The sequence below is a fragment of the Protopterus annectens genome, chromosome 7.part0 (assembly GCF_019279795.1).
Source record: "Protopterus annectens isolate FY-2018-M chromosome 7.part0, PAN1.0, whole genome shotgun sequence".
In the NCBI taxonomy this organism is placed as follows: domain Eukaryota; kingdom Metazoa; phylum Chordata; order Ceratodontiformes; family Protopteridae; genus Protopterus; species Protopterus annectens.
The window spans coordinates 1,533,378,919-1,533,404,880 of record NC_056739.1 but is presented as its reverse complement, the minus strand read 5'-3'; the positions used below and the strand labels follow the sequence as shown (position 1 = coordinate 1,533,404,880).

Here is a 25,962-nt window from a genome sequence, read left to right as displayed (position 1 = left end):
CTGCAAATGTCTTTGAAGATGAAAGTTTATAAAAGTATAATATGCAGAAATGACTGACACATTTTCGTATTTTTCATTATTTTCAGGTAATTGTGCGAAATGGCATGTCCTTGCATGACTGTTTAATGAAAGCACTGAATGTCCGAGGCTTGCAGCCAGAATGCTGTGCAGTTTTTAAACTTATTCCTGAGCAGAGAGTAAGAATTGCTTCATTAATAAATGTAACATTAAAGGACTAGTTATGCAACAGTATGGCTACATTGTTTAAATGTTTTTCTCAAAGATTTTTATAATGTGCCTTAGCTACATAGCCTAGTAACACAGATGAATAAGTAAAGTATCATGTTAGAGACATTGAAATGCAGTATACCATTACTTTTGCTTCTAAATGAAAATTTTCCATTTTAGGCATACCTTAGATAGTGACTTAAAATGTTTGTATTTGTTCACTTTGCTGCTTGTTCTTGCACAGGATGCAGAACTGTGATTATGTGGAATATCCATATTGCTGCATTTCCTAAGGTTAATTACATCTCCATGATCAAATGTTCAAGCAGTTGAAGTGCTGGCCAAGTACTTTTTGAACATTGCCGATAGTTGGATGTGTGACATTATGGTACACGGGGGATCAGGAATTTGCCCTTTCCCCATTATAGTGTGATCTCTGAGTTGGTGTGTGTATGTGTGTGTGTGTGTATATATATATATATATATATATATATATATATATAAAGTCACAGGAGATTTTGACTGGTGCTGCGGTAGCGTTGTCGCCTCACAGTAAGACGCTGTCAGGTTCAACTCTCAGCTAGAGTGTCTTCTGTGTGGAGATGTGCGTGAATGGGCGTACCTTCGTTGAAGGTTGTGCATCAGGGCTGGTAACTCGGCACGTAAAAATCAACTACCAATCCTAACCGGGAAAAGCCGAAAGACTCAACAAGGGGCTTGCCCCTCTCTATTACAAAAAAAGACACACTTTTTTTTTTTACTGCAGCTTTTTTTCAGGGCTTTGTGATGAGACGTGTTTGATGTCTAAGTACTTGAACTTTTTATGATTTGAGCACTTAACATAAAGTCGTGCTGGGATCTTAGTTCAAATGGACGTCTGCAGTATTTAACAGCCAGGATCTCATTCCAAAGAGTTGTCTAGCCCCTCGCATTTCACTAGTGGTACATGCCATAACATTACTGCAGCAAACTAGGCAGCTGCATGCTGTCACATTCTCCCCAGTTATTGCCTGTTGCATGTGCAGTTCAGAAGTTGATCCTTAGCATACTTTATAGGAATGGTTCTGTGACAGTTTCTGAAAAAAATCCAACTCTTCTAATTGTACCGGTAATGGCTAGATCACCAGGCAGACCCACAGACAAGTTACCTCTGTTGTCTAGGAAAGGAGCATAACATTCAGGCTTGCCAGAATTAGCAAATTCATTCAGTCAAGTTCAAAACTTTCTGTAATTCCATCAGGATAGGTATGTCAGAGGGTTCCCAGATGAGATTTCAGAATAGAACCAAAAGGTAAGGGAATTTAAAGGAGAGAGAGGTCACAACCTAAACTTCATCCCCTAGTAAAGGCCATCAATTAGAGAGATCTGAAGCTTTCTCCATCTCGTAACTAATGTCCAGAGAGATGCACCCTGCAGTCTTTGCTGTTTCAAGACCCAGAGTAGATTACCACCACACCCAAGGGTGAACATACAGTTGTTTCATATGAAGCAGACCTTTGAGTCTTCAGAAAGCATCTCAGAAATTGCAGACTCTGGTTAAGGAGTAGAAAAATTTACACTTCCTTAGCCAAAATTTCACCAGTGAAAGTTGGGCAGGGTGTCCACTGGCCGAGTCCTTGCTTGTACCTGCCAGATCAGATATGTGTAGTCTTGACAAGTAGTGGAACCAGACTGAGCTGATAAGGGGAATAAAGTTTAGGGACATTAGAAACCTGGAAGATTTTCTGTGCCAGCAGCTTTGTAGAGCACAACGATAGAAATGACAAAGACTTCAAGATAGCTGCACATTGATCAACAGGTTGATGTGATCTCTTCTAGGGTGAAAAATGAAACTGTTAAAATTGATGGAGCAACATGGTCAGTAATACATGGTCAATAATATGGTTTGTTGATCGATGGAAACAACACAAAAACAATGATAAGTTGTCTATCTCACCTTCATTCTTGCTGTTTGGGATCGGAGCCGATCCTCTGCTCTGACTCGGCCATCTTCAATAGCTTGAGAGTTGTTTACTGGTTCGAGGCTACCCCTTATCCCATAATGCCTAGCGATAGCTACCCAGATCTCATTTGCTGCTTCAGCTGAGAGGGTGTCGTTTTTCTGGCTCAGGCTCGTTTATTTAACTTTTTGTGTAAACTTCCTTAGAATTTAAACTTTCTAGTATCCTTTCTATTTTAGAGTTAGTTATACGTGTTGTAGTTATATTTTCTGTAATCTCTACCCTTTTTTTAACAGAACTCGTTTAAGTTAGAGAGTTCTCCACCCCTCCCCCATCTCTAGGTTAGCCGTTTAACTTAGAGGTTTTCCTACTTCTTTTTTCCCCCTTATTGCAAAAAAAAAAAAAATATATATATATATATATATATATATATGATAGATATAATACTTAATTATATTATATCTTAGATTTCCTTTACAGTTTTAGATAGTTAGATAGTACTGGTATGTTTTGTCTAGTGTAGTACTGTTTTTTGTCTGTATCTACTTACTTAGTCTTCCCTTTGTTTGGTACAGTCATGTCTAAGGAAGCTAAGGTTTCTGGATTCAAGAAGTGTGACTCATGCTGTCAGATGATGTCTCTGACAGATGGGCACACTAGTTACGTCTGCTGTTTGGGCACTGTTCACCGCAGGACTCTTGTTCTATTTGCTATTCTTTTAGTCCAAGAGTCCTGCAGGAGCACAAGAACAAACTGATTCTTAGGGGTCTGCTGAAACCCCAGGATTCACCGGCAAAGGGTTCACAGCCAGTGAAATCCCCAAAATCCTCTAAGCCGTCGGCTCCATCCTTGGAGCAGATTTCTGTGCAGGATTTACCTTCTAATTCGGTTCCGGCTGGCACCGACAAGACAACCTCCCCGTCTGCTCCATCGGATGCTTCGGAGCCTTCTCGGAGCCCCACGTGGCTGAGGTCCCCTTCCTTAGAATCGGTGCATTCGGCTCCTCAGTCTCCATTACTTCAAAGTGAACGTAGCCACCGATCCTCTCACTCCTCTTGATCCTCTAGGCTGTCAGATCACGATCTGGAGAGAGTAGTCAGTAGGTTGCTAAAGTCGCAGGCACTAACTAAAATTATTGTCCAGCCCTCCTCAACAGGTATTGGCTCTGTCCATTTCACTTGATGTTCCTCCTCCGACTCCAATGAGTTTGGAGCCGGAGTTTGTTGGGGTTAGAGTAGTGGAACCGTCAGCTCCGATAACCATATCCCCTTCGTTTCCGTCTTCGGCACCGATTACCTGGATGGTACATGGTACCTTCCATCAAGGAATCTGGATGCCGAGGCTCCCTCGGCTCCGAGGAGGGCGAGTGGCATCGGACCCTTTTCCGACCCCGTTCTCCCTCTCGGAGCATCGGTACAGGTGAGCTCTGCTCCAAAATCGGCCTCGGAGCCGTCCCCCTCGGCGCGGTGAAAGATTCCTATTTCTTTGGAACCGGAGCTTTCTCTGCCTCGAGACGGATGCCTTTGAGGTCATGCGGTGTGTGCTGTCCCCCGAGTCAGCTCCACTACAGGCCCCACCAGCTCCGTCCCCCGTAGTGCCTGTGCCAACCTCTGCTCCTCCTCCAGACGCCAAGTGAGGGGAACCAAGGCCCCAGGACACGCCATTGGGTGTTTCGTCTTCTTCCGAGGCCTCCCCTGATCATTCAGAGGAGCCCCCTCGGAAGAGGAGGTGCAAGAGGAAGCACATTGACTCCCCTGAATCTGTCACTTCTGATACAAACTTAGATAAATCGGAAGGGTCCCAGAGATTCCCCCTCTGAAGATGTTTCCTTCTCGGACATCCTGGAAATGCTTGGGCAGAGGGGGAACTGGAATCCCCTAGCGAAGATATGTAATCCTGGATGCTTTCGGTTCCCGACCTTCCACCTCCTGGGTTTCTCCGCCTTTTAACCCACTTATGTCCGTAGTGGCTTGTAAGGCTTGGTCAGCTCTGGACTGAGTGGAACAACTCTGAGGAGACCTAGTAAATTTATTACAGCCCCCCAGGATAAGCAATTCCTTTCTAAGGGTGTGCCTGTTGATGCCATGGTGGTAGCAGCAGTCACCGAAAAAAAGCTAGCTGAGACCTCTTCATCTGTTCATCCTCCTAACAAGGAGTCTAGGACGATGGACAGGTACGGAAAGCGAATGTTTGCTTCAGCGACCTTCTCCATGAGGTCACACTGAACTATCTATGTAATTTTACTTGACTTCAAAGGGATCTCCTTAAAGATCTTGGAGATACCCTTCAAGATCCTACAGCTGAGGGAGCACAAGCCAAAGTAGCTTCCCAGCTAGCGATGCTTAATTCTGTAGTTAACTCCTCCATGAGGCTCATTTCCTATGCAGCCGATGGAGCAAGTAGAGCCACGGGCATGGGTGTAGCCCTTAGGAGGCATGCGTCGATGCGGCTGTGTCACTTTGCCCCCTTTCGAACATCCTTCACAAGTACCCCTTTTGATGGTTCCTTTCTCTTTGGACCACAGGTGAAAGACACGTTGACTAGGTGTGAGCAAGAAGGCAAGACTCTCTCTGCCATTGGAGTCCATTTTTCCACTCCCTCTAGACCTTACCCCAAGGGTCAGAAGAGTGGGAAAATGTGGTTCCGTAAATCTCAGTGAGCCTTGTCTGACACGCACAGTGATTTTTTCCTCCAGAGGCAGAGGGGGAAATAACAATAATAATAGATGCCGCCCTCGTGGCAGAGGTGGTCCGCAGAACCAGGGCAACACAGAATCTTTCTCTGATGAGCCCTTCCAGCATCCCTGAAGGGTTGCCCGGCTGCTCACCTCTGGAGGCAATTGGGGGAAGACTTTCACTGTACCCAAAAGCCTGGCTAAATTTAACAAAAGACAGATGGGTATGGTCCATTATATCCGGAGGTTACAAAATTCCCTTCCATCATCCCCCCTTACAATCAAAGAAAGTCCTTCCAGATGTGCCACCCAATCTGAAGGAGCAAGCAGTAATAGAGGTTTCAAAACTGCTAGAAAAAAAGAGCCATCCAGGAAGTCCCCGCAGACCAGCACGGATCCGGAACTTACTGAATGTTCTTTTTGGTACCAAAAAAGACAGGGGACTGGAGACCAATTTTGGATCTCAGCAGACTGAACAAGTCTGTACAAAGAACAAAGATGTCCTTCAAGGATGCATCTGCAGTCCTTACAAATGGGTTGTCCTGTCGTCAGGCAGCCCTTCGGTCGGCCGGATTCCAAAGTCTGGGTCTGGCTTCGGCTGGTGTCGCACTTCACCCGACGTCATTGAGGCAGTTCTTCGGGTATAAAGGCATCAGCCGACGCCATTTTCCTCAGTCTTTCTTGCCGCGTGGCGCCCGAAGCAGAAGCTGTTTGCAAGTGCTGGTCGGTCAGATCCAGAGATTACTACTACCGAATACTACTTCGAAAACTTCTATAAAGCTAAGTACCCCGTTGGGGACTCTTTCTTGCCTCAGCCGATGTCAGAGAAAGTTAATAACTGTTTATCTTGTGGGAAACAAATACCTCATAAAGATTTCCACTCCTATTGCATACATTGTTTAGGCCCAGACCACGACGTAGCAGCTTGTCTAGCCTGTGCTTCTTTTAACCGACGGACGCTTAGACGTCGCTCGGACTTTGCTGAACAGATTTTTGGCTCCGATTTTGCCTACATTATGCCGTCGGATCCTCCGACTACGCAAATAACCAAAAAGCGCAAAGAAAAGGACCGACACTCGCGGCCCGCGGTTTCGGCTGAAACCGCGGTTAAGCAAACCACGAGTGTCTCTGTTTCGGCCGAAACCGAGCAAGCGGTTCTTTCTTCAGCTGATAACTTGCCTTCTACCGAGGCCTCTTCTATCCTGGTAGAAACGGCTTCTGAAATCCAACCTTCTGTTGCGATTTCACAGGATTTATCAGGCACCATTCCCCTAGATATTTCTACCCCTGCACGTGGAGCTGCTAGGCCTCCTCCAGCTATGTCTGTTAAGGCCTTTGCCAGGGCTAAAGCAGCCAAAGCTTCAAAACCTGTGCCTGCCAAACCCCCCTCTCACAGGCCCAGCACCAGCTCCCATATGCTTTCTTTGGCAGAGGATCTCATCTCTTTAATTCGTGGATCCCAGCCTCATCCAGACAGGGCCTCTCTTCCTCCTCCAGAAAAGAGGCCTAGAGCAGAGCCCCCTGAGCCAGTAGCCACAGATGATTCCTCTGATGATTCAGAACATACAGACCCTCCTGAGGCTTCTTATTCTCCTTACGAAGACTCTGATGCTGAGGAGTCCATCCCTTCAGCCTCTCCTCCTGAGGAATTTTCCTTTGGGGAAACCTTGCATGCTATGAGGGAACAATTTCAGTGGCAGGGCCAAGATTTCTCAGACTCTAGAAAAAGACTTAGGACCTTTCTACACTTGCCACAGCATAGGCCTTTAGCTATTCCTCCAGTTCTATCTGTTGTTGATGATGCATTTAATGATGCTTGCACTACTCCTGATAATTTACCTCCGGCTCCTGCTAAGCCCGATAGGTACTACAGGGTCCCGGACACTCATCACCACTTATATAAGGCCCCTTTTGCAGATCCAGAGACTATCTCCCAGGGCCCTAAAGCTGTAGCAGCTACTTCTTCTAAAAACCCCCTCCCCTCTGAAAGGGAATCCAGGTCCTTAGAGAGATGGGGTAAAAAAGTTTACACCTCTGCTACTTTGTCAGCTAGAGCTTTGAACTACCAATTTCATATGATTCAATATCAAGAGTTTATGCTTGACCAGTTGACTAAAAAGCTGTCCTCTGAAGAATCTTTAGATAAAAAGTATGTTCAAGAAATGTTACATAACATACAGCAGGTTAGTAACCATTCTTTAAAATGTGGCTATGATGCACTGGAGGCTTCCTTTAGATCAGCCATGACTGGCACAGTTATTAGGAGGCGTGCATGGTTGAAAGAGCAGGCATTACCAGACCATGTCAAATCTAAGCTTTTGGATGCACCTATGGACAAGGTCAATTTATTTGGTGCCCCCGCACAGCAGGTACTAAAAAAGATGGAAGAGAAAGCAAAATCTGTGCAAACAGTAAAAGATTTCTTACAAGTTCAACCTACAAGGTTTAGCAGGAATTGGTCCTTTCCGGACTCCTCTAAGGCACAAAGAGGCAGGAATAGGCGCACTAGAGGCAGAAACCAATCCAGGGGTGCCTACAGGGGTCGCCAGTGGCAGGGTAACAACCAACGAGGCACGGATACAGCCACCACCACTACAACAACTCAATCACAGTGACTTGGCGGTGGCACCGCCTACCAGGGAACAACTAGAAGCACCCTTAGGCGGAAAGCTAACATTATTTTCAAGAAACTGGCACTGCATTACAAGAGAAAAATGGATTTTGCAGACTATAGACAAAGGTTACAGGTTCCAATTCCATACACTACCAGGAAAGAGAGGAATGCCAAACCTACCACCTTCTCAAAGGGCAGAAGCTCTAAAACAAATATCTCAATTATTAAGAATGCGAGCTGTGGAAAAGGTACCATTTATGGAGCAAGGGAAGGGATGTTACTCCAGGCTCTTCCTGGTACCAAGAAAAGAAAACAAATGGAGGACTATTCTAGACCTGTCCGTTTTAAACACATTCCTCATTGTTCCAAAATTCAAAATGCTGACCCTACAGCAGCTTCTTCCCATGCTGGGCAAGGAGTCTTGGCTGGTAACTCTAGATCTCAAGGAGGCATACCTGCACGTCCCCATAAGACCAATTTGCAGAAGATACCTCAGATTTCTTGCAGGATCAGAGCATTATCAATTCTCAGCATTGCCCTTTGGCTTATCTACTGCGCCCAGAGTGTTCACGAAATGCCTGACATCAGTAATCGCTCATTGCAGACTTCAGGGAATTCAAATCTATCCCTACCTGGACGACTGCCTGATACAAGTGGACAACAAAAACAAATTAACAGAAGACTTACAAAGAGTCATCTTCCTGCTACAAGCCCTGGGATATACAGTCAGTACAAAAAAGTCAAGGCTGATTCCATCCCAAATAATAACCTTTCTGGGTGCAGAACTGGACACATCAAAACAAATGGCATTTCTAACTGCAGAAAAGAAAGAGCAACTTCCTCTCTATTTCTTGGCATTAACAAAGCAGAGCCATCTAACTGCAAGAAAAGTGCTACAAGCTCTAGGCTTCATGGCATCCTGCATAATACTGGTCCCTCATGCCAGGCTTCATATGAGAAAGCTACAGTGGTACCTAAAGAATTTGTGGTCTCAGCACAAGCACAGCATGGAAACCAAAATTCCAATGATCCCATGCCTGAAGCAAGAGTTCTTATGGTGGGCACAGGCCTGTCAATCAAACACAGGACTGCCCTTCTGCAAAAGTCAACCAAGACAAACTATCACGACAGATGCCTCAGACCTCGGTTGGGGGGCACACATGATGGACAAGTGCATTCAAGGCCTATGGACTCAAGACCAGCGGCATCTGCACATAAATCTAAAAGAAATGATGGCAGTAAAATTGGCAATCCAGGCATTCAGACCTCTTCTCCAAGAAGGCCAGTTGTTGATAAGGACAGACAACACCACAGTTATGTGGTACATCAACAAACAGGGAGGCACACACTCATACCCCCTATGCCGGCTGGCACTGGACCTATGGGATGTGGCTTTGAGCTACAACATTCAGTTACAGGCAATTTATGTACCAGGGAAGGAGAACATTCTAGCAGACATATTAAGCAGAACTACAACAGATGCCCACGAATGGATGCTGCATCTGGACATTTTCAAAACCATCACAAGAGAATGGGGATTACCACAAATAGACTTGTTTGCATCCCCATGCAATCACCAGTTGAAGAAATTCTGCACAAGGACTTACCACCCACTTGCTTGGAAGGTGGACTCCCTATCCTTCAGTTGGAAAAGCCTGACAGCATACGCATTCCCACCACTTCCTTTGATGCACAAGGTGCTTCTCAAGATCAAAGAGGAACGTCCGAGGATCATTCTGATAGCCCCAGACTGGCCAAGACAACATTGGTATCCACTGCTGAGGAGCATGTCCGGGAACAAATATGGAAACTGCCCTGATCCCATTACTGCTGACACAGAACAACTACAACATTCTGCATCCAAACCTAAAACTCTGCAGCTAACTGCCTGGAACATTACATAACAGCAATTAACCCAAATTTATCCCAAAGGGTTAAAGACATAATCCTGGAGGCTCGTAGACCTTCAACAAGAAAGAATTATGCAGCAAAATGGAAAAGATATCTCATCTGGAGTACTGCAAAGGGGCAAGATGTGACACTGGTGAACATAGCCAACATCCTGGAGTACTTGGAGCTCTTCCATACAGGCCTGTCCTATTCCTCCATTAAGATACATGCATCAGCTATTTCAGCACAATACAGCTTGGATCCTCCTGTCTTCTCGCATCCTCTGCTCAGACAGTTTCTGAGGGGAATTAAAAATGTAAAACCTCCCAGGAAACCTCCATTGCCAGCATGGGACTTGAACTTTGTGCTAGAAAAACTGACTCTACCTCCTTTCGAGCCAGCAGCTACAGCAGACTTGCAATACTTATCCTGGAAGACTGCTTTCCTGCTGGCAATAACTTCAGCAAGAAGGGTCTCTGAACTACAGGCATTAATGGCAGTACAACCCTTCCTGATCTTCCATCAAGATAGTGTCCATGAGAACAAATCCTACATTTATGCCTAAGGTGGTATCCAGAGTCTCTTTAAATCAGGCTATCCACCTTCCTACATTCTTCCCCAATCCACAGAACAGGGGAGAAAAGCTCATGCATACCTTGGATGTACACAGACAATTACGCTACTACCTGGACAGGACAAAAAACAATAGAAAAACTGACCAGCTTCTGGTAGCTTATGCAACAGGAAAAGAAGGAAAACCAATTTCTAAACAGCCAATCTCCAAATGGATAGGAAATTGCATTAGATTTTCTTACTCCTACCATGGAAAGAAAACTCCAGAGAACATCAGGCCTCACTCCACAAGGGCCACAGCCACTACCACAGCTTTCTTACGAGGAGTGGCTACCAAGGACATTATAGAGGCTGCTACTTGGACCTCCGTGCATACATTTGCCAAGCATTATAACTTACCTCTATACTCTAGATCCCGTGCTAGTTTTGCCACTGCTGTTTTGCAAGGGATCCTGACTACACCATAATCTATTCTCATTTCCTCTTCCCCTAGTTTAGCTGTGGTATTCTACCCATTTGTAAGGACTGCAGATGCATCCTTGAAGGACATAGTACAGTTTTGTACCTACCATAAATGTAGATGTCCGAGAGGAATGCATTTGCAGTCAGGATTACCCACCCTCCTTCCCCTCTGAGGTACTCCTAGGGTACTTACCAATCTTCAGCTAGCTTGGGGGGGATCTATTATGGTGTATTTGTTTGTATATATGTACATACATGTTTATTTTGTGTGTTTGCTCTCTACTATTTGGAAACTTTGGCATTTATCCAAATTTAGCCAACCAAGAGGGCACCTGGCATCTGGGGCAAGAAACACTGAGGAAAATGGCGTCGGCTGATGCCTTTATACCCGAAGAACTGCCGCAATGACGTCGGGTGAAGTGCGACACCAGCCGAAGCCAGACCCAGACTTTGGAATCCGGCCGACCGAAGGGCTGCCTGACGACAGGACAACCCATTTGTAAGGACTGCAGATGCATTCCACTCGGACATCTACATTTATGGTAGGTACAAAACTGTACTTTTCGGATGGTCATGCTACAGTCCATTCTACCCTTTCTGGGTCAGGACAATTGGATGTGCTCGATAGATCTTCAGGACGCGTACTACCATATCAAGATGGACAGACGCTCCAGGAGATTTCTTCTCTTTCAGGTGGGGGCCAGTCATTACCAGTTCAGAGCTCTGCCCTTTGGTCTCACCACAGCCCCCAGGGTGTTTAAGTGTATGGGCAGTGGTCACGGCTCACCTGAGACGTCAAGGATTCCAGGTGTTTCCATATCTAGACGACTGGCTCCTCACTGCTACCACCAGGCATCAACTCCTACAAGCGCGGGATTATACAATCACATCCTGCACCCAGCTAGGTATTACAATAAATTTAGAAAAATCTGCCTTATTGCCCTGTCAATCTATCACTTACATTGAAGCAGACTTAAACACAAGGGATATGTTCACAAGGTTACCACTAGAAAATGTGTCCACAATTCGCCAACAAGTGCAACTCTGGGCTCCATGGCAGTGGCCATTCTTCTAATCCCACTAGCGCGCTTCCTCATGAGAATTCTTCAGTGGCTCCTTTTCACACAGTGGTCCTTCCAAGAGCTACCCATGTCTCACATGATCCTTATCACAGAGGCATGCAAAAGACACCTTTCCTAGTGGATGGTCTTTCCATTAGTTACTCTGGGAAGACCTTTCATACAACCCCCTCCAGTATCCACAGTGACGACAGACGCCTCCCTGATAGGGTGGAGGGGGTATGCACTTGGCAACCACACGAGTACCATCTGCATATAAATGTCCTAGAAATGAGAGCCGTGCTCCTAGCGTTGCAAGCTCTTCAATACTCTCTTCCTTCCGGGACCATTGCAATCCAAACAGACAGACATGTCAATGGTGTGGTACATCAACAAGCAGGGCAGGACCAGATCCTACCCCCTGTGTCGAGAAGCACTCAGACTTTGGCAGTGGGCGATTTCCTCCCAACGTTTTCTGATCGCGACACACATCCCTGGGAGATCCAACGTCATAGCAGACAGGCTCAGCAGAGCTATCCTCATGCCTCACGAGTGGTCTCTGAATCAGGAAGTTGCGGATCTTATTTTCCGCAAATGGGGACTGCCTTGCTGCAATCTTTTTGCCACCCCCTTCAACAGCAAATGCAGCAACTACTTCTCCCTTCTTCCGCTTCCAGGTCACATACCTACCCAGAGACTCTCTAGTCCATGATTGGCTTCAGGGACTTCTTTATGCTTTTCTTACATTTCCCCTGATACCGAAACTCATACAGAAAGCAAAATTGTTGGGTTGCAAAATTATCCTCATTGCCCCCTACTGGCATCAACAGATATGGTTCCCGTTCCTGCACCATTACCTTCTCAATCAACCCTGGATTCTGGACCCAATTCCAGATCTCCTGATTCATCAATCAGGCGGGTTGCATCAATCCCTCCAAACTCTCCAGCTTACAGCTTGGTTGCTCCACTTCCAACCTTAGCCAGGCTTCCCAGCATTTCCCTAGCAGTACGCGAGATTATCGTCTCCTCTCACAAGTAAACAACGAGAAAAACTTATGCTAGCAAATGGAAACGTTTTTCTTGTTGGGCGAAGTCTAGGAACGTGGATCCCTTCTCAGCCCCACTCCACGAAATTCTGGAATTTTTGGCTCAACTTTTTCACTCCGGGGCAGCTTCCGCTACGATTAGGTTACAATTAGCGGCCATTTCTAATTTTCATATTGGTTGGTCAGATTCTAACATTGTCTCATAAGCTCTGTAAAGCTTTTTTGAGAGGAACATCTCTTCTTAGACCTCCAGTGCGAGATCCTCTCCCCCTTGGGACCTTAATTTAGTCCTAACTTCTTTAATTCTGCCCCCTTTTGAACCAGCAGCTTCCTGCTCCATCAAGTTTCTATCTTGGTAGACACTCTTTCTGGTAGCTATCACTTCAGCTAGGCATGTCTCAGAACTCCAGGCACTATGTGTTCATCCTCCCTACCTGGTGTTTCTGAGGACTAATCCTTCGTTTCTTCCTAAATTCTGCTCAGAAAATAATTTAAACCAATCTATAGATCTTTATTATAACCACAGAACAATCTATAGATCTCCCTGTGTTCTTCCCAAGTCATAGCAGCAAGGCAGAGTACAAGCTTCACCAATTGGACGTTCATAGACAATTGCGTTTTTACCTGCAAAGAACTAAAGAAATAATTAAGTCAGACCAATTATTCCTTTCTTATGCCTTAAACAAATAAGGTTTCCCAGTTTCCAAGGTGACCTTATCCAGATGGTTGTCCCACACTATTACTTTTATTTATCAGTTAAGGAAGAATGAGTTACCAACTAAACACAAAGGTCATTCTACTAGGGCGATAGCCACCTCCGTAACCTTTCAATCTAGGTTGCCCATGGATTCCATCTGTGCAGCTGCCACATGGGCAAACCCTCATACCTTTATCTCTCATTACAAGGTGGATATGGTCTCCCGGAGCAGAGCTGACTTTGGTTCCACTGTTCTGAAGTGTCTGTTTCACTGAGCCACCCAGGGTGTTAGGTGCTAGGGACGCTGTCCCAAACAGCAAGAATGAAGGCGAGATAGACAACTTAACATTAAGAAGTTATGTACCTACTATAATGTTCCATGTTAGTTGTCTTCATCTTGCCTTCTTTCTTGCGTCCCTCCCTCCATCCCCCATCCTAGTGGATTGAGAGGAGTTCCTTTTTTCACTGGCTGAGTATTCTTTTATTATTATTATTATTATTATTCTTCTGGCCAGGTCTTCCTAAACTATTCTAGATATTAGAATGCTGAGAACAACCAGTTTTTGATAACTGTTTTTTCTCTTGTCTGGTTTAGCTGTTTCAAACGAGATCTGGGTAGCTATCTCTAGGCATTATGGGATAAGGGGTAGCCTCGAACCAGTAAACAGCTCTCGAGCTATTGAAGGTGGCCGAGTCAGAGCAGAGGATCGGCTCCGATCCCAAACAGCAAGACAACTAACATGGAACGTTATGGTAGGTACATAACTTCTTATTTTTTTGCGGAGGTTGGTAGCAAGCCAGGCCCCCCCCCCCCGATAATTATATATGTACCAACTGCAAGATCGCACAGTAGTGGAAAGGTACATTCCCCAGTCCCCACAGTACTACGATCTCAGTCAAAATGATAGACTGACTGTATTTTTGGTCATGTGGTCTCTCTCATGTGGGTTTCAACAGTGTTGTTTGGCAGTCAAGTAAAACAGACCCATTAAAGGGCCGTTTTAACTATGTTCTGGGTAAAATTCAGTCAGTGGCTTTTAATTGCTCTGCTTGGATGCCAGCAAAGAAGAAATTTGGAGAACCTGAGATGAAATTAGCCGGAAAAGGAGCAGAGAATATTCTGATTGGGAGAGTCCTAACATCTGTTCAGCAAAAGGCATTTCAAGTTTCAGCTTTGTTGGACGAGATGGCTTCCAGTAATTTATAAGAAAAAAATAAATCAAATCCATTCTGAGGTGTTTAAAATAAGTGAAACATTAAAGAAATGTATTAACTCGAATAACAAAATGCTGGAAAATAGAAGTTTAGCTGGTCAGATTAGTTGATAAAAAACTGCAAAAAAGGGTGGCTGAGCATGAGGCTTCTCAAGAAGAGCTGTTTCAGAAAATAGTAGAGTTGGAAGACTGAGCGCAGGGAGAGAACCTGAGATTTTCTGATATACCAGAAAAACTGGAAGGAACATACTGTATTACTTTTAAAAAAGTACAAATAAGCGACTTGGTGTTCCACAGCAGGATTTGTTAATTGACAGGGCACATTGTGTAGATGCTCTGAACCTGGCCATGAGAAATCAACCTAGACCAATAATAGCAAAGATGCTATTATAACATCAGAAAGATTTAATTCTGATAAAATGGTGGCAGAAAGAAAAAGTTCTAAAAATTGGAGACATTAGAGGCTTCATGTACAATTTTTCTCTGTATAACAGGCAGAAGAGAAACAAATTTGTCCAGCAGTCAGGAAATGTCAGGAGGTAGGCATGAGATTCAGACTGCTGTATCCACCTGTTTTCAAAATTGTTTTTCCTGGAAGATTAATGACTTTTTGATACAGAACAGGCTAAGATGGAAATAAAAAAAAAGTATGTCCAACAAAGAGTGAGCCAGCAGGTTGAAGGGTGTTCTGCTTTTCATTCTTCTGACAACAAAACACATAGAGACTTCACCAGTGAAACCTTTTTCAGCTTTCCAAAGGAAAGTGCTTGAGAGACAAAAAAAAATGTTGACTTAAAGAATCAGGAGTACTTTGGACTTGAGCAAGAGTCTGGTGTCCCAAGGTGGAGATGATGTGAAAGACGACCAACAGCACTGAAGTTAATGCAAAAATTGTAGGCTATAATGCATCGGTCACATTTGTGATCTATGGCTTTGCAAGAAAAGGTGTCTGAGAGACTGGAGTTTTGTTGACTTTGTTAAACTTGTGAGTGGACTATAAAGCATATACCCCACTTTGGCATTAATGTTTAAAAGGACACTAAAGGAAAAACTGCAAATAAAACAGGTAATTTTCATATAAATATTTGTATAAAGCATGTTATGATGTAAATTGTATGTTATGTTGTAACACAGTTTTGCATAGTGTGCAGTTGGGTATTTTAAATATGGGGGTCTTTTCAGTGACTGCTTTGTATGTTAGATGTTAAAGTAAGCAAGTTTTTTTCTTAGCTGTAAGCTGTATAGGCTTTACACTGTAACAAAATAAGAAAGTGTGGACAAAAGCATGTTTAAGTCACTATATTGTGATCCTAGGCTGCTGGGGTGGAGGTGGGATGTAAATCTGTATCGATTCCGTTATATTTAGAATTAAGATAATTTCCTGTGTTTTCACAAGGATAGATCTCTGGAATGACATCTGTGGCTTGAGCTACAAATAGTTTTATATCTAATGTCTTTTCCAACCACCTCAACTTGGGGATTATTGGATTCAAGGCTGGCACTTAATCTTGGCTTTGAAGCTACGACTCCTTTCCGGGAATACCATGCTCAACTTAGTCCCCTTCCCAGATCTCATTTCTCATTTACCACTTGTAGAGTGCATTCTACTTGAGCTGTAAAAGATGAGTTTGCCAGATTTCCTCTAGTTTCTTGCTAAATTGCTTAACATGTGGTTCTTTCTTCTCTCCCATTAAACAAAGTTGATATATAGCCCTGTTTGTTAGATTAGATTGAGGCCATCTGGGCGAGTGTGCTCTGCTCTTGTTCATCTTTCCATTTTTCAGTTAAAAATTTTCTATGTAGCTGGTTAGGCTAGTGTTTGTTAGAATATTGTTCTTAATGTTCTTTGGCTGTTTTAGTGTAGCATTCACTGTTTAATTATAGTACTTATGCTTAGTGTATTGTACAGTATTATTCTGTGTGTTATTTCAGCTAGTATGCTGTATGTTTCTTTTTAACTATGGCAAATTAGACTTTTGGCTTTTGTTGGTGCCTGGGATGCAGTTGTCAATTGCCCCACTTAAGATTGCCATGATTGCTGTGCCTACTGTTTGACAGACTGTCAGGTTTATGAATTTTTTTTTTGTGCCAGTGAGTTGGCTGATTTTTGGGTTAAGTTGCTGCTGAAGGGGCTTCTTCCTGCCTCTTCCTCAGGTACTTTCTCAGTCTTCTGGTTTACCCTCTCCTTTCAAAAACAATATTTGTTTATATTTACTATTATTTGATTATTGGGAAGGTCTGACTGGGTATGTGGCCATTTTCAGTGGAGACCCAGGGTTGCAAAGCTCAAAAGCATTGCAAAAACATTTTAAGAACAATACAAAAACATATAAAGGATGTTTCTAAGCTTTTGCTTTCTAATGTCCCTTAGCTGTTATAAAAAACTTAAGAAGCCTAAGGAGTCTATGGTATTTGCAGTCTTTCTGTTGTCTGATTGGTGTTGGATGTTTTTGTTGAGGCACATGATGATCCTGCAGACCTTTTGACTTCCTTCTTTGCTGCAACTGTCAAGACTTCTCCAGAGCTGATAAGACTCATGGTTTAGGTACGTCCCATGTGACCGAGCAGATGGCCAGCAAGGCCATGAATGGGGAACCCTGGTTTATTTCTGAGGATAGATGGTAATTCCGTACATTCTCATTTGAGAGGACATCGCAGGTACCCTTATTGAGGTACTTCAGGAGTCTGGCTCTCCTCACTTCATTTCTGCAGATACTGTAAAAAAGGAGAAACCGAAGACTAAGCATGTTTCCCTTCCTGTTCTCCTTGTGCTCAACAGCAGGAGCAGTACACCCTTTTTCCAAGGGCATTTTAAAGCCTTATTGTCTCTGAAGTCTCCACAAGTTTTTCTACTACTCTTCCTTATAAAAGGAAGAGAAAAACCTATTCGGAAGATGAGGAATCTTCAGAATCTGATGTGAAGTCCTTGGTTTGTTGTTCCCAGATTCAGTTTCCGCACAGGATTTGATTCAAAAGTTGAAGGTGCTGTTATTTCCCAAGTCTCCTTTGGAAGAATTGTGACTAATCTAAAAATTATACAGCATGTCTACTTTAAAGGAAGGTGAGAGCCAGATATTCAAAGAGATGACTTATTGAATATGGGTGTATGTAAGACTTCAGCTATTCCTCTTATGTTTGATGTCTTCTTGTATGCATTCCTAACACCGGAGTCACAGCTACTTACACCTAAAAAATCTGATGGGGTTTATAAAGTGCTTCATTCTCAAACTTCTTTGTAAGAATTTGTCCTCTGACCCAGATGTGATCTCAGAAGAATCTGATGAGGCCTTTAAACATCTGCCATCTACCAGTACACTTCCTTATGATGAAGACAGTAGGGCTGTGGATAGGTACAAGAAGAGAATGTATACCTCTGCCACTTTCTGAGCTACAAATTTACAAAACTCTTATATTTGACAATAAGTAAGATCATTTCTGACATCTTTGACACTGGCTTTAAGAAAGCTTTACAAAATATGCTTAATTCAGCTACACACACAGTAAGATATTCTGTAAAATGTGGGTACAGTAATGCTGGTTGCTGTTCCAGAGCAGCAGCTACTGGATCTGTTCTTAGGAGGTATTCTGTCTTTGTCTCCAGTCCTTGCCAGATAAGGCTAACCTTTTGGATTCCCCAGGACTTTTTGTTCAGACCAGCTTCAGATGACATTTTCCAAACTTTTCATGAAATGGGTTATACAGGAGCTTTTTCTCTGTCCACCATACCAAAGTTAGAGACATTATCCCTTCAAATCTGGTCCATTTTTCCATAAAAAGCACAAATCTTGGCAAAAGGGGAGGAAATTCTTTAATGAAAAGTGGTGGGATATACCTAAAGTAGGCTTTAAATGATCTTTTAGTGAGGGAAACTAGAGCTTCTTTCTTCCTTCCTTCACTTCTTCCCTCTACCAACCCCCTACCATTCTTTCAGAAAGGCTTTTTCATTGCCTTCACATTTGGAGAGTGATAACATGAGACACGTGGGTACTGAACACCATTCAAAGTTAGTCCATACTTCGTAATTCCCTCTGGTTGTGTTTGGCATCTACCAAGTACCCCCAAGGCAAGAACATCTGTTTTTTTTAGTTTTACTCAAGTTTTTTCATTGCATCAAAGAATCCATTCCCGCTTACCAGAAAGGCAAGCGGGTTTATTCCAGGCTTGTCCTCGTACCATGTAAAGAAAGAACACAGACACATTTTGGATTTGTTTACCTTAAGTACATTTGCAAAAAAAATGCTATCTGCCTAGAACATGCTTCCCTGTGTTTTTAAGGTTAATTGCTTATTTTGGAGCTGAAAGACACCTACCTTCACATTTCTGTCAATCCAAATCACAGAAGTTTCTTGAGATTTTGTAGTTTGGGTCCACATGTACCCTTGTTTAAATTACACTTTGATCCAGGCTACTTCAATTCCAAAATACTACAGGATGGACAGTTTGTAACTGGCCATCTTCTTCGACATCAGTGTTTTACTCTGAATTTAAAGAACTCTATATTTTAGTCATCTCGGAACCTATTGTTTCTGAGTGATGATCTGGCTACTTCTGCGTGATGGCTTTTATCCTTCAGGAAAAAAAGTACAGTTTCTGACTTCCTTCATTCCCCTCTCATGTGTTCAAGAAAGAATCTGAAAGCTCTGGAATACATGGCATCAGTAATGTAGATGATTCCCTCTGGCAGGTTCCATTCAAGGAAGATTCAGTGGTACCTAAAATTGATTTGGGCACACTTTTGCCACTGTCTGACCTTCCCAGTTCCTCTCTCCTTTTGTGAGGAAACAATTACCCCAGGTATTCAATTTCCCATTCTTTCTGCACTCTAGAAGTTCTCAATACATGCTTCAACCCTGACCTGGGGAACTGCTTCAAAGGACATGAAAGTTCTAGGGGTCTTTTCAAAGCAGGGCAGGTGAAAGTATGTAAAGGGAGATGCAAACCATCTTTGTTTACATGTTCTCCATTATTACTGGTCACTAGGAATTGTGCAAATTCTTATAGACAAAAAGCAGTTATGTGGTATGTCAATAAATAAGTTTTGCCATCTTTGCAGACTAGCCATAATATAGCCTGTGATATTATTTAGCACAGCATATTTTTCCATGCTAATTACATTCCATCAAGATGAATGTAATGGCAGATTACCCGAGCAGAGCCAAAGCAGACTGAACAGAAAGGTCTTCCTCCAAATTGTCCATCAGTTGGGAACTCCCCAGATAAATTTCTTTGCCTCCACTCAACATCAGCTCACACGGTTTATTCCAGAGTTCCATGCAGGGAAGCATGGAAAATGGATTCCTTAACAGTCTCTTGGAAAGGGAAGTTTCTGTTTGCCTTCTCTCCCTTTCCATTAATTCCATCTAAAAATCCTGCTAGTTACTCCCTTTTGACCCAGACATCATTGGTTATCGCACAAGATGGACTTGTTCAGACAAAAGAAAAGTTTCTGCAATTCAACCAAATATAAAATCGCTCAATTTGACTGGATGAAGGAGTTTTAATTCCCTTCAAATACCTTTTTTCTGAGGATATGCTGCAGGGTAGTAAATAAGACAAAGAAACTTTGCTACAAGAAAATCTTGCATTTCCGAATGGAAACTATGTTTCTCTGGTGTTACAACAGTGAACAGGACCTTAATCAACTAGCTATACCTACTATCTCCCAGTGCGTGTGTGAGTTATTTATCTCAGGACTGGCATTCATCTCTATCTAAAGATATTTATTAGCCATTTCAGACAGTTATGTATGGGCAGCATTTTAAGGTCTAACAATTTCTAAAAGGTGTCCTAAATTTCAGGCTTGCAAGACAATCCATTTTTCTTCCTTTGAACCTGAACTATGTCCTAGAAAATTTAAGCTGCCCTCCTTTTGAACCAGCCTGTTCTGCATCTCTGAGTATGTCCTTCTGTATCACTGTTGCAGTATTTATAACCCAAGGGATCTGCTGCCAAGGACAGCCCTATGTCCAGCCAGTATACCAAAGCCTTTAGTACTTATAGGAGTTGCGCCCTGCGCAAGGGATATGGCATAAAAGGGATGTATAGATGCACACACTTAGAACTACTTTGTTGCCAGTCCAACTGCCACTGTTGAACATTGGTCTGAACGCTCTTTTGATATGCTGATTACCAACCCACATTGGGGTTTCTTGTCTTTGTTTTATTTTTGTGCTGTTGGGTTCATGTCATCCAGAAAGGGAAAATGTCAGTGTGGGAGGCAGATTTCCATATAAAAATAATTGCGACCACTGTCTTTTCTGTCTGGGTGCTTTTCATGACCATAAGCAATGTTTTGTCTGCCAAGCTTTTGTCCGTAAGACCCTGTGTAGTCATATTAATCTATTTACCTTGAAAACCAGCATCTTAAGTTGTTGCCTCAAAATTCTATGGTGGAATCTTCCCATCCCAAGGCTCAAGACATCTGCCCAAAAAAGGCCAAAAAACTTAGGTTTGATCCATCTACTGTTCTGCCTTCCCCAGTCGTCCCTCTTGAAGCTACTGAAAGCCTGGAGAATCATCCAGTGGTTGCCTCAGATTCCTGTGCCACAAACCTGTCAAAAACTGGCATGGATTTGACTTCTTGCATGTCCTTGGAGGTTTTACAAACGTCTGTTCGTGATGTTGAGGGGGGGGGGACCCTCTGCTGATTATTTCTGAGGGCCTGGGAGGGATTCTACAGATTTTAGTTAGGAAGGCGATTCCTATAATGCTTACTGAGTGCCAGGGGTCTGACCCTGTGCGCATGTTTCATGCAGATATCCCACAGAAAGTTTTTTTTTAAAAAAGAAAAGCACATTTCCCCTGTAGTTAAGGATCCCCAATGTGAATGGCAGGATTTTACTTGGGGGTTATTTAATGCTTTAGTGACTATAAAGCCTACTCAAGAGGTATCTATGCCTGCCCCTCTCTGCTCTTCCACTCTTCTTAAAAAACCCAGGGAGCTAGATTCTTCAGATGAGGGTCTGGATTCATGGGAAGAGTCCCTGGCTTACTCTCTTAGATTCCTTCCCCCTTGGACCATAGTTCAGAGGAGGAGGATTCTATTAGTTCATATATCCCTTTAGAGGAACTCTCCTTTGGGGATACTGCTGCCCACATGATTGAGTTTAAGTGGGATTGTTCTCAAGTTTCTGATGTTCAGAAAATGTGTTGAGCTCCTCCAGATGGAATCTCCTAAGCCATCTGCTTTTTTGCCCAGGATACCTTTTCAGCAGCTTCAGTGACCCCTGATTCTCAGCCCCCTGCATCCAAGAAACCTGATAGATTTTACAAAGTGCCTGATGAATGTAAATTTCTTTATAAATGCTCTTCTTCTGACCCTTCTGTAATGTCTGTCTCTGACGAGCTGTCCTTCTGATAATGATAGTAGGGCTGTGGTGAAGATGGGCAAAAAGGTTTACACTGCTGCCACTTTATCCTTTCAGGCCACCAACTACCAGATACATTTGACCAGGCATGTTGTGGCCCTCCTTTCTCCAGTTTCCAAAGTGCTTTCTGATCTTCATGATTCTGAGAGGAAGGCTTCTGCCATTTTTCAGTTGAGCTAGCTCTACCTTTCAGGTTTCTCACTGCTGTATCAAATGCAGCTGGTAGCTTCTTTGGGACTGCTGCCTTTAGTTCGGTTATGAGGCATTACTGTTGGCTTCTTCTTCAGGCTTTTCTGATGACATTAAGGCTAAACTCTTGTCCTTTTCGATAATAGAAATCTTTTTTGGTGCTGTTGCTGCTGAACTTTTCAAGTTTCTCCAGGATAAAGGTAAAATCTTGCAGGAGTTGAAACATGTTTTTATTTCTCTTCCAAGTTTATAGGAGTTATCCCTACAAATTTGCTTTTGTTTGTAGACAGCCTAGTCCTCCATCTAAGGCAGAAAAGGCTTTTTGATGTGTGCCTTCTGCTAAGTCTACTCAGTTACCTCCCAAAAATTGCTTTTCAGGATAGCCCAGGTTCCGTTTGACAATGTTTCCCCTTTCCATCAGCCAGGTTCCTTTATCCCTCTGTCTTTCCCTGTCTCTTCAAATTGGTTAAGGATCACTTTTAGGTTTTGTCCATTACCCACCAGGGATATTTCATTGTTTGGAAATCCCTTCCTCCTCTTTTGGACATTCCTCAATCTCATTGGGAACAACTTCCTTTTTTCTTTAGAGGTGCTTCATTCTCTTTTGGTCCAGAGCACCATTCAAGCTGTGCCTCTTGGCCAGGTTAGGAGAGGGTTCTAATCCCAAATGCCTTTGGTTCCCAGATAGGACGACACTTGGAGACCAGTTCTGGATTTTTCCCAGCTTAACACTTTTCTCAAGATTCCTTCCTTTTGGATGTTGTCTCTCCAGACTTTATTTCCTCCTTCTACCCAAGGCCTTTCTGGTCTCTCTGGATCTCAGATACCTACCTTCATATCAATATCCATCCCCTTTTCAGGAATTTTTTTTCATTTCTCTGTTTCTTCCTTGCATTTTCAGTTCTCTGCTTTGCCCTTTGTCATCTCTAATACCCTAGAGGTATTCCCCTAAATGCCTCATTCCTGGAGTTTGGATCTTTCCCTATCTGGACGATCTACTCATTCAGGCGTCTTCCCCCACTCCTCTGCTTTAGGATCTGCAGTTCACTATTTCCCTATTACAGAGTCAGGGGTTCGCCATAAACTTCAGAAATCCGCTCTGACACCTTCTCAGGATCATATTTTTCTCTTTTGCAGTCTTCAGACCATCCCCATGCTGACATCTCTGCCTGCTCCCAAGACCCGGTCTATCATTGACTTTTTAACATTCTTCTTCATCCTCTGGCTTCAGTCACAGCCAGGGAATTTCTGAGGGTTCTCTGGTTCATGGCTTCCACCATTGCCATGCACCACATGAGAAGCTTTAGTAATAACTCAAGTCAGTGTGGGTTCAACATCACCACCTCCTGGACTTCCCAGTACCCTTCCTTCCCTGTCTCAGGCACGAGCTTCAGTGGTGGATTCATCAACTTTCTCTCAACTTGGGGCTTCCTTTCCAAGCTCCACTCCTGAATCAAGTTCTTTACAGATGCTTCAGACAGGGGATGGTGGGTCTCCTTCGGCTCTCTGAAGGTTCAGGCTCTCTGGCCTCTTCATCAGAGGCTAGACCATGGCAGCATAAAGGAGATGAGGGCTCTGCATCTAGCTCTTCAGGCTTTTCATTTCCTGTTTTTTTCCCGGGCCTTTCAAAATATTCATAGACCATGCCACAGTGATGTGGTATGTCAACAAGCAAGGGGGTACAAGGTCCTATATTCTTTGTAGACTAGCTATTCAGGTCTTGGATCTAGCTCCTCATTATCATGTGACTCGCCAGGCAGTTTACATTCGCTCAGAATACAGTCTAGTGGCAGACTCTTTGAGCAGGTCCAGCACACAAATACATGAATGGATGCTCCACAGAGATGTTTTCCTGGACATTGTCCATCAGTGGGGTATTCCCCAGGTAGGTCTTTTTGCCTTCACTCTAAAAAGACACTTTCCTGTATTTTGTTCCAAAGTCCCAAATCCTCTGGCTTGGAAAGTGTACTCCCTGTCTTTTCCTTGGAAGGGGATGTTTCTGTATGCTTTCACTTACCTTCCTCTCTTACCACAAGTCTTGCTCAGGATCATGAAAGGCTCTCCCAGAGTCTTGCTAGTAACCCTCTTTTGGCCCAGACAGTATTGGTTCCACTTTTTCTCACTTCGCCAGGAGCAGTCACCTCAAGCTACTTCACCAGGTGGATCTTCTCACACAAGACAAAGGGGTCTCTTATCCATTCTCACTTGGGAATCTTCACAGTTGTCAAATAATTTGATTTAGAACATAGTACAGTTTTGCAAGAACTTAGATGTTCGAATGCATCACTGATGGCGTTTATGCACCCAACCTCTTTCCCCCACGTTTTATGTTTTATTACATTGTCTTCCTCTGTTTGAGGTGGACCTTTGCATACTTTATCGTCTCTTTCCTCTCTTGTCTAAAAACCTTTTCCTAGACTACTAAGCTCAGGCCTCAGACAGACTTTTCCCTGGAGTAATGAAACTGAAGATATTTGATCTCGTGTACAGCTTGTATGCAGCAGCATGTAGCCTTGTGCATAGGGTAGTAGATCAGATGTATGGCATGAGAGAAAGGAACCCAGCCTTTTATAAACTGGATTTATGTATGATATCCTTGGCAGGATGCTTCCCAATTGCCAGAAATACTGCAACTGTGATCTGTGTAAACATCTACGGTTATGGTAAGTTTTTACATAACTGTACTTTCTCTGTGGTCATAGCACAGAATTGGCTTTCCGTGGTCATAAGAAGTAGCTGGATTGAACTCACTCAGAGTAATGCAGGCTGCAAATCACCACACAGTTGTAGAATGTAAAATCCACTTTATTAACCTCAGAACATAAAAATCCAAGGATGAGTGCTTTCGTCCAGAAAGATCTAGACTTCTATGAAAAGCACTCATCCTTGGATTTTTATGTTCTGAAGTTAATAAAGTGGATTCTACATTCTACAACTGTGTGGTGATTTGCAGCCTGCATTACTTTGAGTGGGTTCAATCCAACTGCTACTTCTGGCTTTTGTGTTCATGTTTCTGTGGTAATACTTGCAGAATTATCTATTTTTCTTACCTTGTACATCTCTACATAAACCTCAGCACCGACTCTATCATTAATTTCCCTTTGAATGCAGTTGTATAAAACATTTTTCAGATGCTCACTTTTCACCTACCATCTAAGTAAACGAGGCATGGGTATTGAGCCTACCAAATTATTTCTTTGTTCTAGTGCCATACCCAGTCTGTTAGTTAACTGTTTGCTGTCTCTACCACTGAGCCCTTCAATGGAGGAGTGCCACAGTGGTCTGTTAGACTCCCAGCCCTTTAATATCTTTGTCAGCAATACGGTCTCTGGTTCTTGCCCATTACAACTCAGAGTGTGCTGACAGTTCATTTGTGTTGTACTTGGCTAAATCCTTAAATAAATTCTGAGGTACAGCCCTTGCCCGTTAACATACATACAAACATGACATGCTGAATAAGATCCTTTAAGTGCAAATTAAATCAAAGCCATAATCTTTGCAAACTCTGCAACTAACCAAGTTAGCCACTATCTTCAGTGTTCTTTCCATTTCTGGCATTTACTGATATAGTCAGTAGTACCAAGCTAGTTGGTATAGCAGATGACCATAATCTGAAATTCAGTGATGTTCTTCGTGTTTCCCTGTTGCAGTCATTGCATTTGGGTAATCCTGCTGGCAGGTTGCCCTCAGCTGGCCTGAATTCCAAAGTCTTGGGTCCTACGTCGGCTTCTGTCGCCCCTTCCCTGACGTCTGGTCATCAGGAGTATAAAAGAAGCAGCCGGCGCCATTTTCTTCAGTCTTGCCGCGCAGTGCCCGAAGCAGAAGCAGTTCGCAAGTGCCGGTCGGCTGACTCCTGAAATTTTTGTGTTTGAGTTTCAGAACCGAAGTTTTCAATAAACCTAAGTACCCCGTTGGGGAAACGTTTTTCTTGCTCCAGACCGATGTCAGAAAAAGTTAATAATTGTATTACTTGTGGAAAGCAAATACCTCATAAGGATTTTCATTCTTAC

The 25,962-nt window shown here is 43.3% G+C and overlaps 1 protein-coding gene across 1 annotated transcript in view; it reads left to right on the top strand.

Annotated features, from left to right (window-relative positions):
- Positions 1 to 25,962, top strand: part of RAF1 (Raf-1 proto-oncogene, serine/threonine kinase) — a 2,753,658-nt gene that overhangs the window by 686,711 nt on the left and 2,040,985 nt on the right. Inside the window, exons 3-4 of the mRNA XM_044078072.1 lie at positions 87 to 197; positions 20,831 to 20,878. Coding sequence (XP_043934007.1) covers positions 87 to 197; positions 20,831 to 20,878 — 159 coding nt within the window. The remainder of the gene's footprint in view (positions 1 to 86; positions 198 to 20,830; positions 20,879 to 25,962) is intronic.